General features: G+C 49.2%; 1 protein-coding gene across 5 annotated transcripts in view; it reads left to right on the plus strand.

The window, feature by feature from the left end:
• The window catches only part of LOC100117144 (homeobox protein homothorax), a 326,708-nt gene extending 308,501 nt beyond the window's left edge, over nucleotides 1–18,207 (plus strand). For 3 of the 5 annotated variants that reach the window (XM_031929884.1, XM_031929886.1, XM_031929887.1), the window contains 2 exons: nucleotides 13,290–13,458; nucleotides 13,554–18,207. In XM_031929884.1, coding sequence (XP_031785744.1) covers nucleotides 13,290–13,456 — 167 coding nt within the window. In that variant the 3' untranslated portion in view covers nucleotides 13,457–13,458; nucleotides 13,554–18,207. The remainder of the gene's footprint in view (nucleotides 1–13,289; nucleotides 13,459–13,553) is intronic. The other 2 variants (XM_031929885.1, XM_031929888.1) reach the window with 1 other exon arrangement.
• The last annotated feature ends 321 nt before the right edge of the window (nucleotides 18,208–18,528 follow it).

Genomic DNA, 18,528 nt, shown 5'->3' on the forward strand with positions numbered 1-18,528 from the left:
TGCACCATCAATCATACTTTCATTACGAGGATTGGCCGCGGCCAGCATTTACTCTCTGCACAAGCCAGGTGCCCGCGGGACATTGTTATTACCGGTGTATTGCGCCTCTCTCGCCACCCCTCTCCTCGACGTCCTTGTAGTTGCATCACGGACAATGCACGTCGACGCGTCTTCTCCCTCTCCTGTCTGGCGCAACCTGCACCTCTCTGTACATAATACGTCGTCGTCGTCGTCGTCTTGGCGCTGTAACGAAATCATGCCCGGAGGCACCGAACTTCGATAAGCGAGCGACTGCCACAGCGCTGTGGGTAATCATTACCGCCGCGCGTATGTGTGTGTGCTTCACATTGCTCGCTTGGCCGCAGCTGGTCGGCTCGTAAAACGCTCTCTCTCTCTCTTTCTCTCTCTCTCTCTCTCTCTCTCTCTCTCTCTTTCTCTCTCTCTCTCTCTCTCTCTCTCTCTCTCTCATGCGGACGGCATCTCTTTTTCGCCGTTGTTTGCTCGCCGAGTCGGACGTGTTTCAGGTATTGCTATTTATTTCTCTGTTATTGCGGCAGTGCGCGCTGCGAGAGATAAGGATATTGTATACACATAGTCCGGAGAGAGACGGGCTTTTTATGGGGATCGTTAATTTTACGATTTTCGAATGGCGATGCGCGTCGGCGCAAAGCGTCGGATCGAAAGTAATAAAATAGGCAAATTAAAATTGTTCGCTATCTCCCCTCCTTATTCAAAGATTACTTAGGCGCTAATGAAAATTTCGCATTCGTTTAATAGACGCGCGTTTCATTTATCGTCCGTGCGCTCCTGCACCACGTATCGACTGAGATGAATCACGCGCCTGTAGCATGGGAAAGCAATGATCGGAACGCGCACGGCATGAAACTCGAAGCGCACATCCGATCCGGAATTTCCTCGATTCTCGAAAAAGCTTTCACGGGCCCCGACCACCCAACTCGCGGCAAGTGTCGTATTCGGAAAATTAGCGTAAAATTAGCAGAAAGCCAGTTCTTGCGCGCTGCCGCACTGTCGGCAAATGAGCAGACCGCCCGGCAGTAAACGCCGTTGCGGATTTAACGCAGCGGCGGCGGCGGCCCCCGCGCGCGTTCCTAATACCGCTCATAAAACGCGTGCGAGCGCGATCCCTTTTAAATCCCGCCCGCGCGCCTCGATCGCGGGGGCGAACGCAGTAGCAGCCCGCGAACCAGTTCTACTATAAACTATAAAGCCGCGCAGTGTATCATTTTACGATGTACAAGCTGCTGCCGCTACGCGCCTATTCGCGAGATTCTATTAGGTTTATGTAGGCCCCCGGTTCGCCGCCGAGGACTTCTCGCCCGTACGCGGTATATGTATACGCGTAGCGGCTTACACCGCGCAGCACACGCCTCGGCTTCATGTGCAATATCTCCACGAGGCCGTAAAAATTTCGGTTCTTTTTTCTTCACAAGATCGTTAAACGCCTTATATTGCGCACACAGTCTTTGTAATGATAATCAACGCAGCTATTATGTATAAATAATCGCGCATCTGCACAGGAAAACATCGGCCTCGTCTATTCTTCACGTGATAAAATCTGTATTTGCTCCCGCGCGTCGAAAAAGCTATTACGATTCGAGGTTTAGTGCAGCAAGTGTAGCGGCGAGTCTGCGCCCGGTATATCCTGAGAAACACCGGTTGAATCGCCCTCCGTATTTCCGGACAGCTCTCGCTCTCTCGCAGGGGCTCTCGGACGACGAGGTTGTAAAAATGTAACGCCGCCCCGAAGTACCGTAAAGCTGTGACCGTAAGGTGCATTTTGCGAGGCTGCCGGCGATAAAGGAACTGTCTTTAAGTACGGACGAAGAGCGAGCGAGAGGGGGGAGACGAAATGCCGGCCGCGAGAAAAGTCGAGGCAATTCGATAGAATCTACAACGGCCCGTGTAGATTCTTTAGATTCTTTGCTTAAGCTAAACTTTTGACCCAGTAAACGGCCCTTTTATGGCGCCTTAAAACGCTAGACTTTCGTATACTCCTCTCGTTATTTCGATCGTGTTTACGTCTATTACACTAACAATTATTAACATTGTTGAGTGCACTTTCCTCGGCAGCGTTTACGATCTGCAGTCCATACCGTTGATACCGTTACTCCTCAATTATTCATACGGAGTGTACAAAAGTACATTGAACTTTCGACGTATCCCAGACGACGAGACCTGAAATAGTAACTACGCCGCGCACCTGATGTGAGAAGAAGACGATGCTATTTGCAGTTGACGTTTTTGCGATAAAGTTTTTTTCGACCGGGGCTGTGAAATTTTAAAATCGTCAAAAATGAAGAGATTTCAATTTTACTCGCACCTTTGTAATCTCATCAGTTCTCGACGTCTTCACTTTTTTCGTCAATCACCTTTCGTTGCAAAAAGCATCAGAATCATCGCCGCGCTCAATTACTCTTCCGAGTATATCGCGGCGTGCGACTTTGAAGCTCCGGCTCGCGCATAGGCAATAAAAGACTTTCCGCCAATCTCCCTCCTCTCCCCTCTCGTCTTCGCATGCAGTTCCCGAACTATAATCTCAATAAACATCGCTCATCCTCGCCTCGGTATACATACAGTACCTCGCGCGCGAGGGGTTTCACCTCTGCCCTTTTGTCAGGCGTTTACGAGAAAGCTCGCGTCCTTCGTCAAGGCGGCGGCGGCGGTTCTCTTCTCCCCTCTCTCTCTCTCTCTCTCTCTCTCTCTCTCTCTCTCTCTCTCTCGCGTCAATCTACGGCTGGATGTCATAATTGCCGGGCTTTTACTTATTATGAGCATTCCACGGTAGCAGCGCCGGCAGCAGGGTTAGGCCGTACGTCACTCGACGCCGCTGCATACAGAGAAAGAGAGAGAGAGAGAGAGAGAGAGAGAGAGAGAGAGAGAGAGAGAGAGACGGCTGATTGTCGTTTACGACCCGCAGTTCATTTCCTTGGACGAGCGCGCTGCCGCGGCTTTTTTCCCTCCTTGAGCTGAGAGGCTTTTGTCGGCACGGGCGGCAGGAGGGACGCAGAAAAATACTTTACTGCTGGGGACCTACACCCCCTCGGAGTCTCGAAAGTCTGCGTGTGTGGTACCGCGCGGTCGCCTTTGTCGATTATTTTGCTCGATGCTCGGTTCGTTTATGTATGCTTGATTTAGGTACAATCGATTTCCATTGTGTCGCGGCGAGTTTTCGCCGAAAACGGTAGCTAAAAGATAGCGGATCACCCGAGTTAATTTGTGCGCGCGGCGCGGGTATATTCGGATGCAGGAGAGACTCTCGGGGATTACTTGACTTGCAGAACGCGCGTTATATGACGGATGCACGCGGCACGAGAGATGTATCTCCCAAACACTGCGATTTGCAATTCTAATCTGCCCGCGTCATTTTTAATTCCGTTTATCAGCTCGCGCGCGCATGCCATCGCAGAGTCGGCCGGGAAGGAAAGAAAAAACGGATTACGCGATCTCTATAGCTTGCAGCCAATGAAGTTCCCTCCTCTCATTTCCCAAAAAGATTGCAGTCGGGTCACTCGGCGCTCGGCCCTACCCCCGGCGTCGCAGCGCAGCTCTCTACCCTGACGAATTCGAAAAAGGGTCGTTTCCATCGAATATTCCGAGTAGTCTCGGCGCGTAGCTGGACCCCATCGAATCTAGACGCGGACCATTCGTCACGCACTCGCTGAGAGGTTCACCTCGATAACGCCGGCGCTCTCTCCCCCTGCACATCCCATGCGGCGCTGAGCTCGCCCTTTCGCAGATACGCGCCGCCGCCGGCTTTTGCGGGTATAGCGCGCTCGCGATATCTGCCGGCGCCCCTCTTTCTTCCTTCCTCCTTCTTTCTCCCTCCCTCTCTCTTTCTCTCTCTCTCTCTCTCTCTCTCTCTCTCTCTCTCTCTCTCTCTCTCTCTCTCTCGCTTCGCTTTTCCCGAGCGCCGGACCTAGTGGACTCGAGCCTGTGCGGAGCTTCCTCGCGCTCGCTCTCTCACTCTCTCTTTCTCTCTACCCTTATTTTGGATCCGCCAGCGCCGCGCCATCCCTTTGGCCGGCGGTCCGCCATCAATCAAGCTTGTCAATTTGTAATGGCGATTCTCTGTGTCCATCTCGCGGGGCCGAGCGGCTCTATCTCCCTCTCTCCCCAGCTCTCCCCTGCGCTAGAGGGCTACTGTTCCTTTCTCTTTTTTTATCTTGCTCCGCGTGCTATTTTTCCGGCCGTTCTTTAGTTTCCTCTCTCCTGGCCATTCTCTGCCCGGCGCCCCTACCCCCTACCACACGCCAGTCCTTTTCACTCTCATTTTCTCCGTCTCCCGCCGGTGGCCGGCTCCCTTTCGGCCGCTCGTTTTTCTCCTTTTACTCTTTGACTCGGCTGCGCGATCGTCTCGCTCCGATGGGATATGCTTGTGTGTGTCTCGCCACGGCGCGACTAAATAAAATGGATGTCTCAGGGTCAGAAATTGGAAGGAATTGCGACAGTCTTGCTCCGAGTTATTTGGAGCGACGAGAAGAAGGCGAAAGTCTGCGCGCTATGCGAGTTCCCCTGTCCCAGGGCCTTCCAACTTGGCAAGATTGATCCTTGGCCGGCTAGCTCGCAACTCCCGCTCGAAACTTCTCTCTCGGGCTGCGCGCACTCGAGTCTCCTGGGGCCGCGTCGCGGTGAGCTTGCCTTTTTACTTCGCCGGCACTTTCGTTTCATCGCCTTTTTTTCAAACGCCCGCTAGAAAACGATGCTCGCTCACTCATTCAATTAGGGAAATCCGGACGATTAAAATCCAAAGCGTCGATCCAGCATCTCGACTCGGGTTTCGCATCGTCAGCGACTCAGACCACGTTATACTTCCGCGCGCGGTCCTTTTTTTTCTCCCTATACACACCGCCGCCGCGGAGAAGGACGACGGACGGACTCGCTCGCTCGCGTCACGTAGACGTGATACAGAGTTACTTAGAGAGCGCTGGCGGCGGCGATCCCCCGCGCTCGCATTACTATATAGCTCCCGCGCGGCGTCGCGCGACGTTTGAAAGGTGGCCGGGTCGGGTCCTTATACGACATAGATCATACGTTAATTGAAATGGGGCGCCCGCGCGGCAGTCGTCGAATACAAACGACCGACTTATAGAAACGTTATTATTTGCCGCGCGCGCGCGCGTGTATCTATATATGGACCGCGATCGCTCGAGGCTTAGCGTCGGGAAATTGCCCCTGACATCGCATTAACATTTTTTCTCCGTCGTCCTCGACTTCCTTTCTCTTGCCGCTGCCGGGATTTTTTCCTTTTTATCACCGCGGGAATTGGCACGTAATTTGTTACGGCCACTCGCGGGAAACGTGTTAATTTTCTGGCTTGAAGCTTTTCCGAGAGAGCAGTAATATCGAGCCGAAGCGGTTATGCGCGCAATATCGAGCGAGCGCCTGTTACGCGCGCAGCGTATCTCCATCCGTCGTTTCGCCGAGTCATAGCTCTCTCGGCTCTTTTTGCGCGTGGTGCGAGAACTCGGTCGCAAACACGCCATTCGATTCGGCCCATCCATGTAAACAAGCGAGCGAACCATCTCGTTAGAAGCGTATAAATTGGCCTCGTCTCCGGGCTTCTCCGCTCCTCGGACGCGGAAATGGAGTTTCTCGCCGGCTACACTGGTCGGATCGCTATGAAGAGATAAGGCCGCCGCTGAACGCGCTCCCGCTCCTATCTTCCCAGCAGCATTGCATTACCCAACTAGATTTTTCACGTCTCGGATCGCGTCCGGTGTATCAAGGCGAGCGAGCCTTGTACACCCCCGAAGAGTCCAAGGAGGGTGGTGTGGACCTATCTTATCGGGGCCGGGCATAATGGCCTGTTCTATCTCATCTCGAGCTTGACCGCCGCCGCCGCTGGCCCCTTCGGGCTTGCAAGCGCGATAGCGCGCTTCGAGACGGTTTTCGCCCTAGCTCTGGGGGAGAGGGTATAAGCGAGCACCATCTCGCTCTCTCTACGTCCCTCTACGATGTGCTTTCGCGATGTTTTTACTCGTTTCGGGAGGAGATCGCCTTGAAGATAAGCAAATGCCGCTGCGAACCCGTCCTTTTTCTTGCCGCACACGGAGCTATAAGCCGCTCGCTCGGAAAATGCCCCCGGGGGACACGGACGTGCGCACTTGGCCGCGAGTTCCCATTGAAATTCTTGGAGCGGAAAATATTTTTGTTTTCGTCGATGCTCTCTATTGTTTGCCTTCGCGATTTTATCGAACAGTTTTTCGCCCGAAAGTTCGGATTTTGAGTCCGCAAACAGCCCCATGAGCCCGCTCCTCTTATCAGCACAGCTTTAACCGAGAAGCCGTGCGAAACTCGCGTCTCCCGTGTATATAATTCACATTCAATTTTCGGCCCCGCGAAAGAAGTCGGATAGGATCCCAGCTGCAGACATAAATATCGCGTTTCGTAATTCATCGCAGCTGTGGTCGCGAAAATCTCAAGTCCCAATGAAAAATCAATTAATCACGAAAGAAACACGTATCGACGGGCGCAAAGAAGAGCCCGTGACCATCGGAGGGAAGAGAGTAGATATGTACAAGAGTATGGTACAGTCGAGCCGCGCAACGTAAATAAATCAAGAATGTTATTATTCCCATCCATATTTTTAGAATAAAGTTTTTGGACGGACAAAAGTGGTGGGATAACCCTGGTTTCTCAAAAAAGTTATTTTCTTTAACTCAAATTATATAAATAAACGGCTATTATGGTGATATTATTTATTTAATTATTATGGCTTGAAGAGGTCCCCACAAGGGACGAAACGTTGCCGTTTATTTATATAATTTGAGTTAAAGAACAAATTTTTTTTGAGAAACCAGGGTTATCCCACCACTTTTGTCCGTCCAAAAACTTTATTCTGTAAATAAATCATCATCACTCGTCTCTCACAGTCGGACTCGCGACTCCGCGTCGTATACGAGCTAACGAGCCGCGCGAAACCCGCTCCGGCAAAACCATCAGCGGTAGCCGCATAGAGAGATAAGCTCGCGATGACGCATGATCGCGGAGAGTGCCCGTTAATTATAATAATTTATAGCCGATCGGCTAATTAAAATATCCAAATAGCCCACGAGCCGTTTATAAGAGAGCACTGTCCACCAACTCTCTCACGCGGTATAAACACGCGTGTGTACACCTTATAAATATTAAGTGGCTTATGAACCGCGCGCTTCTGCGTCATTAATTATGTATCGCGACGACGTTGCACACTAGAGGAGCCGCGGCTTCCTTCTCCTCCTCCTACTACACGCTGTATACTTGCGCTTGCTCGTCTTCTTCCTCCTCCTTTCCACTCGGATTTTATCGAATTGCGTGCGTGATTTAGAAGTGTCTGTTATCGCACTCGTTTTTCACTCGTAACTAATTTTCTTCCACGCTCACGAGAAGTGATCTCGGATTCCCGAGATTCCTTCGCGACATCATTCAGCGGCTTATTAATGCCCGAGAATCACAAACGCGCGAACAGCATAGAATATTCGCAGCTAATGGCAAGACAAATGCCAACGACGACGCTTGAATTCTTCAAAATAATCAACGGAAACGCAGGCTACTGGCAGTTTCGAAAGACGGTCGAAAATAATTACACGCGCGATCTCTGATGAATCACGATTGCTGAATGCCTGCGCTCTCGCGACGGACGCCAAAATAACGTGGCTGCGTTCATTCTTCGAGCCAGATTGTCCGCGCGTTTCGGCTATCAATTACTCCTGGTACATCGGTCATTGGGCTTATAAAGCTCCTCTTCTCGTATCCGTCCGTTTCGCCAGTGTCTTATTCTCTTTCTCTCTCCGTCGCTTCCCCAAAATTTATGCGACACTCTAAGAAGTGGGTTAAAATATGCCACGGGGCGTCCTCTCTCTCTCTCTCTCTCTCTCTCTCTCTCTCTCTCTCTCTCTCTCTTTCTGTCTCTCCTCCTGTCGCGTGGTAGGAGGGAAATTAATTTTCGACTTGTCAGCAAGATCGCATCCATAAATGCAACGGCTTCTTATTGCCACGTGCGAAGTGAAACGCCGAGCGAGCGTCGCGCCGTATAGCAGTCTGCCGGACTATCGAATTTTGGAATCTTGCCCACTATATTATACTCGCTACTGTCCTGCTCCCGCGGCATCTTGGGATTCGCTTAGAATTAATCGGCTTGTTTTGACGGCCTTAACTTTGCGCTGCGAGCGATATCGGTTAATTATAAACTCTTAATTGCTCCCGAAATCCATCTCGCCCGCGCTCAACGGATTTACTCGGCGAAAAAAATCTCAAAGCTGTGCTTGCACAGTCAAATAGTTGCTAACCGGAAACACGCGATCCAGCTAAATTTCGAATTCTTCACCGTTCAAGTGCGAGTCCGCGCGGTAGGAGCAAGTTTTTCCATTAGCATGCGTTTTTTGCGTTTCCGCAAATTTGTTACGAATGCGCGCACCGCGGAAAGCATCGGCCTTTGAAAGTACGCTGGAAGAATTGGCTTTCGCGCGGGATTTTCGCGCAGCAAGTGAGACCTGAGCGGGAGAGAAGGAGGTGAAAGGGACGACGGGGTTGAGAAGGAGAGAAAGAGCGAGAGTAAGCAGCAGTGGTAGCGCGAGAGAGCTCGGACGCTATGGGAAGGGTAGTTGCTTGCTGGAGACAGCGGAAGAAAAATAGCGGAAGTCATCGACCTCCAAGGGGCTATATATCACGCGCTTGCAATGGGCGGAGTCTGCTGGTATACACGTACACGTGTGCGTATGCGTGTGTGTTTGGGAAAAAGAGGGCGAGAACCTGTGTGTACACACGCACGTGTGTCTTTTCTGCCGGAGTTAGAGGAGGGACTTTTCCGCACTCGTGTGCGTTTAAGCGGAGTATACGGGTGTGTGTGGAAAAGGTGGAAAGAGTAAAATGAAAAGGAAAGAAGGGCGGCAGAACGACTGTAGCGAGAGCGTGCTCGTGTAGCCGCGAGAATCAAAAGTGTAGGTGGCGCGAAAATCGATGTACAAGATACTCGCGAACCCATACAGAAGCTATCAGCAATGTCGAGTGTGCTGACTCTACTACTATATATTATGTGATTATTCGCTGAAACGATGCCGACCGAAAACAGCGCACGCGAGTCAATTTTTCCGTCATGCACACGATACACCGGGGTAATGCGTCGCAGAGTCGCGTATAATAATTGCACAAAGGCAGCGATCGCGCAACAAAAAGTCGTCGCAGTCGCGGAACGGAAAAAAGGAGGTTATGCGCGCGCGGAGAGCGAGTGAGCTAAATAGAGAGACTTGACAGGCGAGACGCAGCACAGGCGGGCGGATGAGTTATTAGATCCGGCGCATCCGGCCCCACGTCGGGGATGACCAATAGTTTCATCGAGGGATTGTTGAAGCTTCCGGAGCACATTTCCGGCTTCCGCCCGGGGCCTCCAAATCCCGCTCCCCCGAATTCCATCCCTCGCTTTCTCCGTCTCTTTCTCGCCCTCGCATTACTCCCGAGTCCAAAGACGCGCGGCGACGAGATCAGCGGGGATGGCAAACGGCTCAATATTAACCGCAGATAGCTACTTCTGGCTCACCTCCTAGGTACAGAATCTTATTAAAAAAACTTGAACTTTTTGCCACATCGCAAGCACAAAAGCTCTCTTATCTCTTTTCAATTTCCGATGCCGCCCCTTTGTCTTGATCGCTCGCGCACTCGCGGTCTGCATCGGAGAAGCTCTCCGAAGTCTCTGAAGGAAACTGCCGCCTAAATAGCAGCACTCGCTCTCGTATCTGCATGCGCGCATAGAGGCAACGCAGCGCGGAGAACTTGGTCAGAAACTCGAGGGCGGCGGTGGGAACACTCGCCGTGTCGCCGCCAACTAAGTTCTCCGCTCGACGCGAGAGCGTGCCAGTGTGCGGCGCAACACAGCCAGGATGTTTCGGAGGATATTCTCGCCGCTCTGTAGCAGCCCGCCTCTGCGCGACCTCGAGCTGCTCTTCGCAAGAGAGCTGCAGCTCCGCGACGGCATCCAGCCAGGCCGCAGCTATAAGTTACTCGACTAATGTCGTTCTCGTGTAACGCGAGCAGAGTCTCCTCCTACGGTTCGCGCGACCGCGGCAGCCGGTGGGATTTCCAGTTCTCTCTCTCTCTCTCTCTCTCTCTCTCTCTCTCTCTCTCTCTCTCTCTCTCTCTCTCTCTCTACTTCTCCGCGCGGCTGTCGCTTTTTCTTCGGGGAACACGCGCTCGCGCCCGCAAAAATCTAATTACGCGCTCTCTTTAAGGAATTGTGTGTCGCACGCGCTGTGTTCTTCGATTTCTGTGGGGGATCGTATGCGCTTGCTTTTTCGCTCACTCTCTCCCTCGAGAGGCGCGTCCGATGTTTTCTCGGACTTTGCAAATGAGAGGAGCTTGTTAAACGCCGCCGCGGGACGTGTTTTTCGATATGCCGCGCGTGATTATAAAAATGGCAGGAGCGTTCCGATAACGGAAAATCGTTTTCTCGCCTCTCCGACCGTGAATAGTCTTTGCTCCTTTTTTCCTCCTGCATCCCGCTGTGCGAAATTGCGTAAACTCTATCGAGAAACGATCGAGCTCGGCCCTTAAACTCTAATCCCAGCCTTTCTGTCACTGTCGACTAGTCTCACGGCGGCGTCATCGCTCCTCTCGTTCTCCCGATTAATAAAATCCCGAATAAGTCTTGGTGCGCGCGCGGCGCAATACGTCAAGATGCGAGGTAAAATCTAATATCCCGCTCCCGCCTCCTCCGCGCGACTCGAAAATGAAGTCCTGCCCGGCATCAAGGGCGTTCGTTAGGCGCATTTTAATATAGAATGACTGATGCGGTATTTACACAAGAAATAAACCGTAATTGAGGAAAGGACTTATGCCGCTTGGGGGGAGGCCGGCGCGTCTCGCTTCTTTCTCGCGTAAGTGCCGTGAAGCCAGCCGGCGGCGCGGCAGCCCTCCTTATACTCCGTATCAACGGAATACTTTCTCGCAGCTTAACGCGCGCGCGGCAATTAACGGGGCCCCGGCTCATTTCCCCCACTCGCACGCGCGTCTCTAAATAAATTACACACGAGAGGGGGTGTCTCCCGCGCGGCGAACAGGATTTACGCGGCTCCAAACACACCGGTGCTTTATTGCATTATCCCGGCCACCGTTTTTCCCTCGACTTCTCGCCAATGAGCTTTTCTCCTCCCGCAGCTTCGGCGAGCTTTCGACAGGCTGTAGGCGAGCGAGGACGCCGACCTTTCGAATTCGACCGCACGCGCTTACGCTGATTTCGTTATCCGCTTTTGTCGTTCTTCCCGCATTTCAGATGAGATAACGTTTATTTCTACTGGACCGCTTTAATGAATCCGTCACAATTGCCCGCGCGTACACGCATCGCGCACGTTTTATACAGCAAGATTCAACGTCCGATTGCAAATGTCGCCTCCGTTATCCAGCGTATCAATAATTTGTTCTCCCCCGTTTAAACGCGAGTAATTCTGTCCAACCGCGCGAAGGAACACATTCTTCGCTGCGCGCCGTAACTAATGTAAATCGCCGCGCGATCGCAATAACCTCGCGAAGAATCTAAAAGTCCGTCGCGATGCGATTTGTACGTGCGCATAAATAGCGCACACCGGCCTCGCATTACAGCTGCGCATCGTAACGAGGGAGAATTGCGTTCTGCGGCTGCGCAGCGAAAACTTTTCTTCCTCCGCTAATCCAGCCGTCGTTCGTCTTGATTTTCTACCCGCAGCTTCTCCCTCTCCGCTATTATATTGCTTGTGTGTATATGCTCGAAATTGCCGGACGTTCGCTTTAATCTCGAATTTTTCCCAGCGCAAATCCGGCTTCAGCCTCGCGGTCGCGCACAAAAGTCTTCTAACTATAAGCGCTGAAACGTCTGCGAGACGAGAGCTGCATATGTATTCTCGAACTGTATAATACGAGAGCGCGCACAAAGACGCTTCTAATTATTACCGAATGCATAAATATCGTATGTCAAGCGGGACACACGTGCATCCAGCGCGAGACTCTCCTCTTTCCTCCTCGACTTTATCCCCGACGACGGAGGTTCTCATCTCGCGCGCGCTGGCGATTCCTTAATTTCCCATATTGTGGCCTGGCCGCTCGCGCGCGGGGCTCCCCGCTGCGTTATAGCGCGGTTTAATCACACTACAGGCGCATCCCTCGTTAGTGGGATATCGCTCGAGAGGGAGCGAGAGAGCGGCTATAATATGAGACTACATTCCAGCGCGCGAGACCCGACACTGCGCGCGCCTTATACCCTTATGTGTGTGTGTGCGCGCGAGCCTTTCTCCGCGGCTACCACGGTGCGCTCAGATGCAGAGTCGCCAGCTCTGCTGTCGGTATCCGTAATAATCTTGCGCGAGTTGTTGCGCTCGGGGACCCGTAAGATATACCCAGCCGGCTTTGCTGCGCGCGAACGCCGCGAGAAGGAGAGAGTAAGAGAGAGAGAGAGAGAGAGAGAGAGAGAGAGAGAGATAGAGCGAGCCAGAGATAATGAAAAGGAGAAGAAAAACTGCAGCGTGAGACGAAAAACACTTTTCAAAGGCAAGACACCGAGCGAGAGGAAGAGGGAATATACCGTTCTTAATGATTGTGATTTACGGTCAGCCGCTCTCGCGCTTATAATGTGCTGTACTGCGATTATTCTCTTATTTTTGTAATTTATGCGTTGCGGCCGCGGGCTGCACTTATAAATAGAATTCAATTTTTCCGAATGTCACGTGCGCATTGATATACGCGTCGATTGCGTAAAGGAAGCTTAGTTTTTCCGGTAAACCAGCGAGGTCGCAGGAGAGACTCGAGGAATCCCGCATTTTTCCCATTCTGTCATCGCCGCTGGTGTAACGAAGCCACCCCTAGTTTTAATGCCGGTATCTTAATGTATATTGCCTCGATAAATCAGCGGCACTGATTCCGCGCGCCAGACAGCGTCGCGCAACCGACACCCCCCGACGAGAGCTGAGTCCGCAAGGACGAAATCTCGAATGCTGCCCCCATTGTATACACGCGTTGGCTCTCAAGCCTTTCTCATGCTAAATCCCCGGAACCCTCGATGCACGGACGTTTGAAATTTCGTTAGAATAAATATCTCTCGAGAAACTTGTCGCTTGATGCACACAGAGCTCACACGTATTATACACACACGACAGGCACAAAGCCCGTCACTCCACTGCAAGCGTATGCACTTGCGTATCTCGCGCGATGCACAAAGTCATCAGAGGAAAAGTTGCGCGAAACTCGCAAGTCTAGCTGCGGGAGTGACGAGCTCGACCATTGCGGCCTTGCCGAGGATAGAACAGAGATCTAACCGTAGTAACGCGTAGTGTTTCCGACATTGTCCGCAGGTCCAAGCGGTGCTTACAGTCCGGACGCGACGATGGGCTACATGATGGACGGACAAGCGGCCAGCATGATGCACCGGCCGCCCACCGACTCGACCTTCCACAACCAGTACCATTATCCACCAGAGTACTACGGGCACCACTTATAAAGGTATGCGATTATTACAATTAATTTTTTTTTTCATCAAGTACGAAAAGGCGATGAGTAAACACGCGCGTAATACGTGTGTCCGACTCTTGTTGCAGCTGGATGCAGGCGTAGGCGGATGAACGACGATGATCGCACATCGTAGCGAAGAGATAGCAGCAGCAACAGATGAAGCATGACTGTCCTAGCGCGCAACCCGGAACCACGCGAAGTCGCCTGCAAGGCGCGACGATCGCATGGATGAAGAGCCACCGTGAGAGAGAGAGAGAGAGAGAGAGAGAGAGAGAGAGAGAAAGCGTCGAATAAACAAAAAAGTAATAATTAACAAAGAATTACCTACGTGCAGAGCCGACGATTCTTGCCCCGCTGATCTGCATGCTCATCTCGCTGGAACGTTCGTGCGCGCTTTTCCCGATCGAGCCCGAGACCCGCGCGAGAGAAAGCGCGACTCCCCTCGAACGCGATCCGATTGTCCGTACAGATCGGCACGCGAGAGCGAGGGGCAGCTTGCAGCCGATCGGAGGAACCGCGGAGCCACGCGGTTACCCGCCGAACGCGGTTCTACACGGTGTCCCTCGCCGCGCAAGTGCCACGGACGAGCCACGAGCACGGAAGGGTCCGAGGTGACGCGGATGAGAAGTGAACGCGCACGAGCATCGAGGAGAGAATAAAGCTGAAGATTCATAAGATTTCGAGGAAAGGCAACAAGCAAACACACGGCGGTGCAGACGGTCGCGAGATGAAAAAATTCATGTGATTGTTCTTTGTACAAAATATTTGCGGTGTAATATTGTAGTGATTGAAGATATTAAATGTTAAATTTTAATACGATCGCAATTGAGAGACTATATATGTAATGAACATAGTTATATAGGCAATTTTTAGCGGGCATGTACATTACAATGGAATTCTCGCGCTGCGAGCTAAATCCACACGCACACACACACACGTATAACACATACAGACACACACACACACGCGTGTACTCGTAGGAGTCGTAGGCCGAATGCGAAGGACACGAGCTGCACGCTTGAGAGAGGGAGAGGTTGACGAGATGGAAAATGTCCCGATCGAATCGAGATGGGAAGGTGCTCTCACAATAATCCACCTCGGAGGAGAGGATTGAAAAAGAAACGAAAGCGGCTCATTCGACGGCGTTGCGCATATATCGATTCTCTCTCGCGCGCACGAAGCGACGGACAGCTATTGCAGCGCGCGGACATACGGGAGTGTGACGCGCAAGCCGAGAAATACTACTTATAGAGAAGTGTGGTCACTCGCTAAAGCGTCGACGGATTTTCTCGACACGCAATAGGAACATTGAATCTGTACAGTTCTTAATTATAAATATAAATTTACTAACTAAACAGAAGTAAACTATATAAATATATAAATAAATAAATCATTATAAAAAAAGGAGAAGATAACAAGAAGAGGAAGAAAAAGAGCACAGAGCAGCGCGCCCCGCTCCGCATTGTAATATAGACGGGAGGGAGAAGGCTATTGTGGCATTGGAGAAAATGTTGGAAGAACGATCTGACTTCGCAAGTTTGACGAGGAAAAGAGGAGGACGAGGGAAACGACGTGAAGGTGGATACGGAAGCGCGGTCAAAGGGGGCACAGGCACCGAGGAGGTTCGCCGATGAAGGTCGACCAGAAGTAGCCGAAGCGACGACGAACCGCTCGAAAAAAACCTAGGGATTAATTTAGAGAGTTAACGATTACGATTTACTATAATATATTGTGTATAAATAGTTAATTCAATTGCGTGAGTGAGGATCAGCACAAATGGAACAAGTTGCAAAAATGAGTGGCAAGAGGCGAGTGCGATTGTTGTTCTTTGTTTAAACTATTTTTTTTCTTCTTTTTTTTCGTGAGCGCGAACTATATGGTATGACTGCGTTATAGATTGGCAACGAGAGACAGGGCAGCGATGTATTATAGTATATACATATTATATATATAGTATGCGAGTAGCAGGTATTTAGGGTTCGAATGTATACACACACACACACACACACACACAAGACCACGTTCGGTTCGTCTGTATTTTTCCTTTATCTTTTCGCTACTGTTGCTCTGGCTCCTACTCCCATCACGAGAGATCTTAGAGTTCTCTCGACTCGTAGTGATACCTACGAGGATTTTCGTACAGCCTGCAGCAGCAGAGTGTGGATCGGCAGCGTTTGCGATGTACCGAGAAAATCTACGAGGAAAAGACAAAGAAAAATTAAGATCTCGATTTTATGCCATTTGTATCTCCTCGCCCCGAAGTTCTTGTTTTGTTAACGGTGTGCTCGCTCTTGATTGACGAGATTCGTCAAGGTCAGTGTGTTTTTCTTGCCTTTTAATTTATTCTCAGCAGCACATCGGCACGTACGATTTTAACTTTTACTTTGCTCGAGAAGAATAAACAAAACGGACGTCAAACTTTCAACGTCCATTTCAAACGAGTGAATGCGAGTGAAAGAGCGAGAGAACGCATTCGAAGTCCATTCTTTATCTCTAGATACTAAATGTCCTTGATATACGTAAGAGTGCAAGACGGAAAGTGAATATGAGGAAAGAGAGAAAGACAACAACACACACAAACAAAGCTTATTATGATGAGGCTCCTGGTGATGGCAACGTTTAGCATCATTTCAATTTCGAAGCGACACGACGAGCAATGGTGGTTTGAAAAAAGAAGATGGCATTTTAACTCACAAGAATGATCATATTGAATGTAAATCGAAATTCCAAATATTTTAAATATGCTCAATTTACACGCCAGAGATTATTGAAAAATCATTATAAATTTTGAATCTCTTATAACATTTTAGTCGTTTTGTGGCCAGAGCTAAAAAACTTACGACATCTTGCGGAATAGCAATTGTTTCACGTTGAATGTTCAAACTTGACGGAACGTAGTATCAATTAATCCAATCCTACTCATGATTGCTGACTACATCGATATACGATCGTCAATTTTACACAGTGAGCATTTATTTTTCAGTTCAACGTACGAGACGACGTTTTAGTATACTAAGAACAACAAAAAATGGAAACTCATGTATACCAAAAGTCTCAGGTGGTTAAAAATTGTCATATGATTGATTGATTGGAGAAAGAAGCGCCAAGGAATAGATACTTTTAATCATTACTCAATTATATCGCGTTAGAAGAATCGAATTTTTCTCCAATGAATCACGAAAAGAAATGCCTTCAATGGTAGCCGAAACTCCTGCCGATACAATGTATAAGCCTCTCTCTGATACTTATATCTTTTAAAAATCTCGAGCATGCCGGTCGAAAATTGCCGACATTCTCAACGAGGAGCAATCAATTTTAATTCAATGAAAAGACGACTCGATCGAAGCAGACAATCAACTACTGGACGCGTACATCAATAATGTTAGCATATTTTAACAGGCTTTTTCTCGAGCTCTTGGCCTCGCGTCTACTAATTCACGCCGTGGACAGCGTTTTTTTCTTACTTCTCTCGACGCACTGTATTTGTTAACGGCGTGGATCCTTCAATTTTGTTGAGTGTCCACGGCGTGATTCAGCGTGACGTCAGCAGTTCTTCCCGAAACGCCAGGAGTTTCGGCTTTTTATCGTACGTTTGTTTAATCAACGTAAACGTATCAGGCGAAATCGGCTTAAGTAACTAAACTGCTCTGCTCGATGAATCGCTTGATCGCTCGACCGAGGCTTGAAGCGTTAGTAGTATTACCATATTGATTTGACTATGTTTTTTTCATAGTGCAATTTTCTTAATTGTTGAACTAATTGCTATTTTATAAGTATGATAATTCTAGTAAATGTAAGTGTTGTAGTTTTTATTTATTGACGAGACAAAACTGACGTTAATCATTCATGTTAACTTCAAGCCTCAGAAGCGTCGAGTGGGAAGTTCGTCAAGGGCAAACGATATCTATAAGGGTATTCGGCGAATCGATTGCTGAAAGACTACTGCCGCTGCCTTTTGTTACAGGGTTCAATATAGAAATACAAGCACGATCATCATACTAATAATCGGTCAGGTTCCGATCCGACGATGAATCATGATTCGCATATAGCTCCAAAGCTTTCAGCGTCGGCATCGCCGGATTCCCGATTTTAAAGTGCGTATACGATTTAACAATAATGTTTGCTATTGCTCAAATAAGGGATATACGATGTAAAATTTGACGACAAAAAAATTTAATGAAAATTCAAGATACGATGCGATCCGACAGTTTGGCTGGTCGTTTGAAAATGAGTTCATTCGATTGAATCATCGCCTTAAAAATGTATACGAAGTAACAGTTAAGCTATCTAAGTAATATACACGTTAGAAGGTATAAAAAAAGAGAGAGTACACAGAGTTTTTATCAACAGCAGCATCCAGCGACTCGAGCGAGAGCGTAAAGCACGAAGTAACGAGAAAAAATATTGAAAAGATGTGCGTGTATTGTTATGTGCGTGCAGGAGCATGTGAGCGATGGATTGCACGAATCGGTACAAGAAAAAAAGCTTGAGTGCATGAGTTTTGATGAGCGTGTGAACGAAGAGATTATGAAGAAATTCGTAAAAAAGAAAAACACACTGTATAATTATTATATTGTGTATAATTATGATTACCGAATGCCGATCTTCGCCTGGTCGACGATCGAGACTGAGACGAAGGTCGGGGTAACGAAAAAATTGTTGCGATCACTATTGTAAACGATAATGATAAAGATGATGTATAAATAAGATAACATTCATTATATCGGTATGAAATCTGACTTTTTCACTGGTTATTTATTTGCGCATTGTTCAAAACCTTTACTACTTTTTAAAACAGCTTGACTCGAGAAGAGATCGCAATGACAAAGTGAATCCGAACAAGTTAGTAAGTAACAGTACATACAATACAATCCACGTGTAAATCAAATGTTTCTTCTTTATTGATTAACTCGCGATTGTGATAAGAGTGTATACCCCGCGGAGTACAATACATATTTAGCAACGGATCTTTCCGCGTTTTCATAAATATACTCTTGTATACGAATGAACACCGACACTTCTCAAGTAATACACACACACACATATATATATATATATATA

This window comes from Nasonia vitripennis, chromosome 4, assembly GCF_009193385.2.
Source record: "Nasonia vitripennis strain AsymCx chromosome 4, Nvit_psr_1.1, whole genome shotgun sequence".
Taxonomy (NCBI): Eukaryota; Metazoa; Arthropoda; class Insecta; order Hymenoptera; family Pteromalidae; genus Nasonia; species Nasonia vitripennis.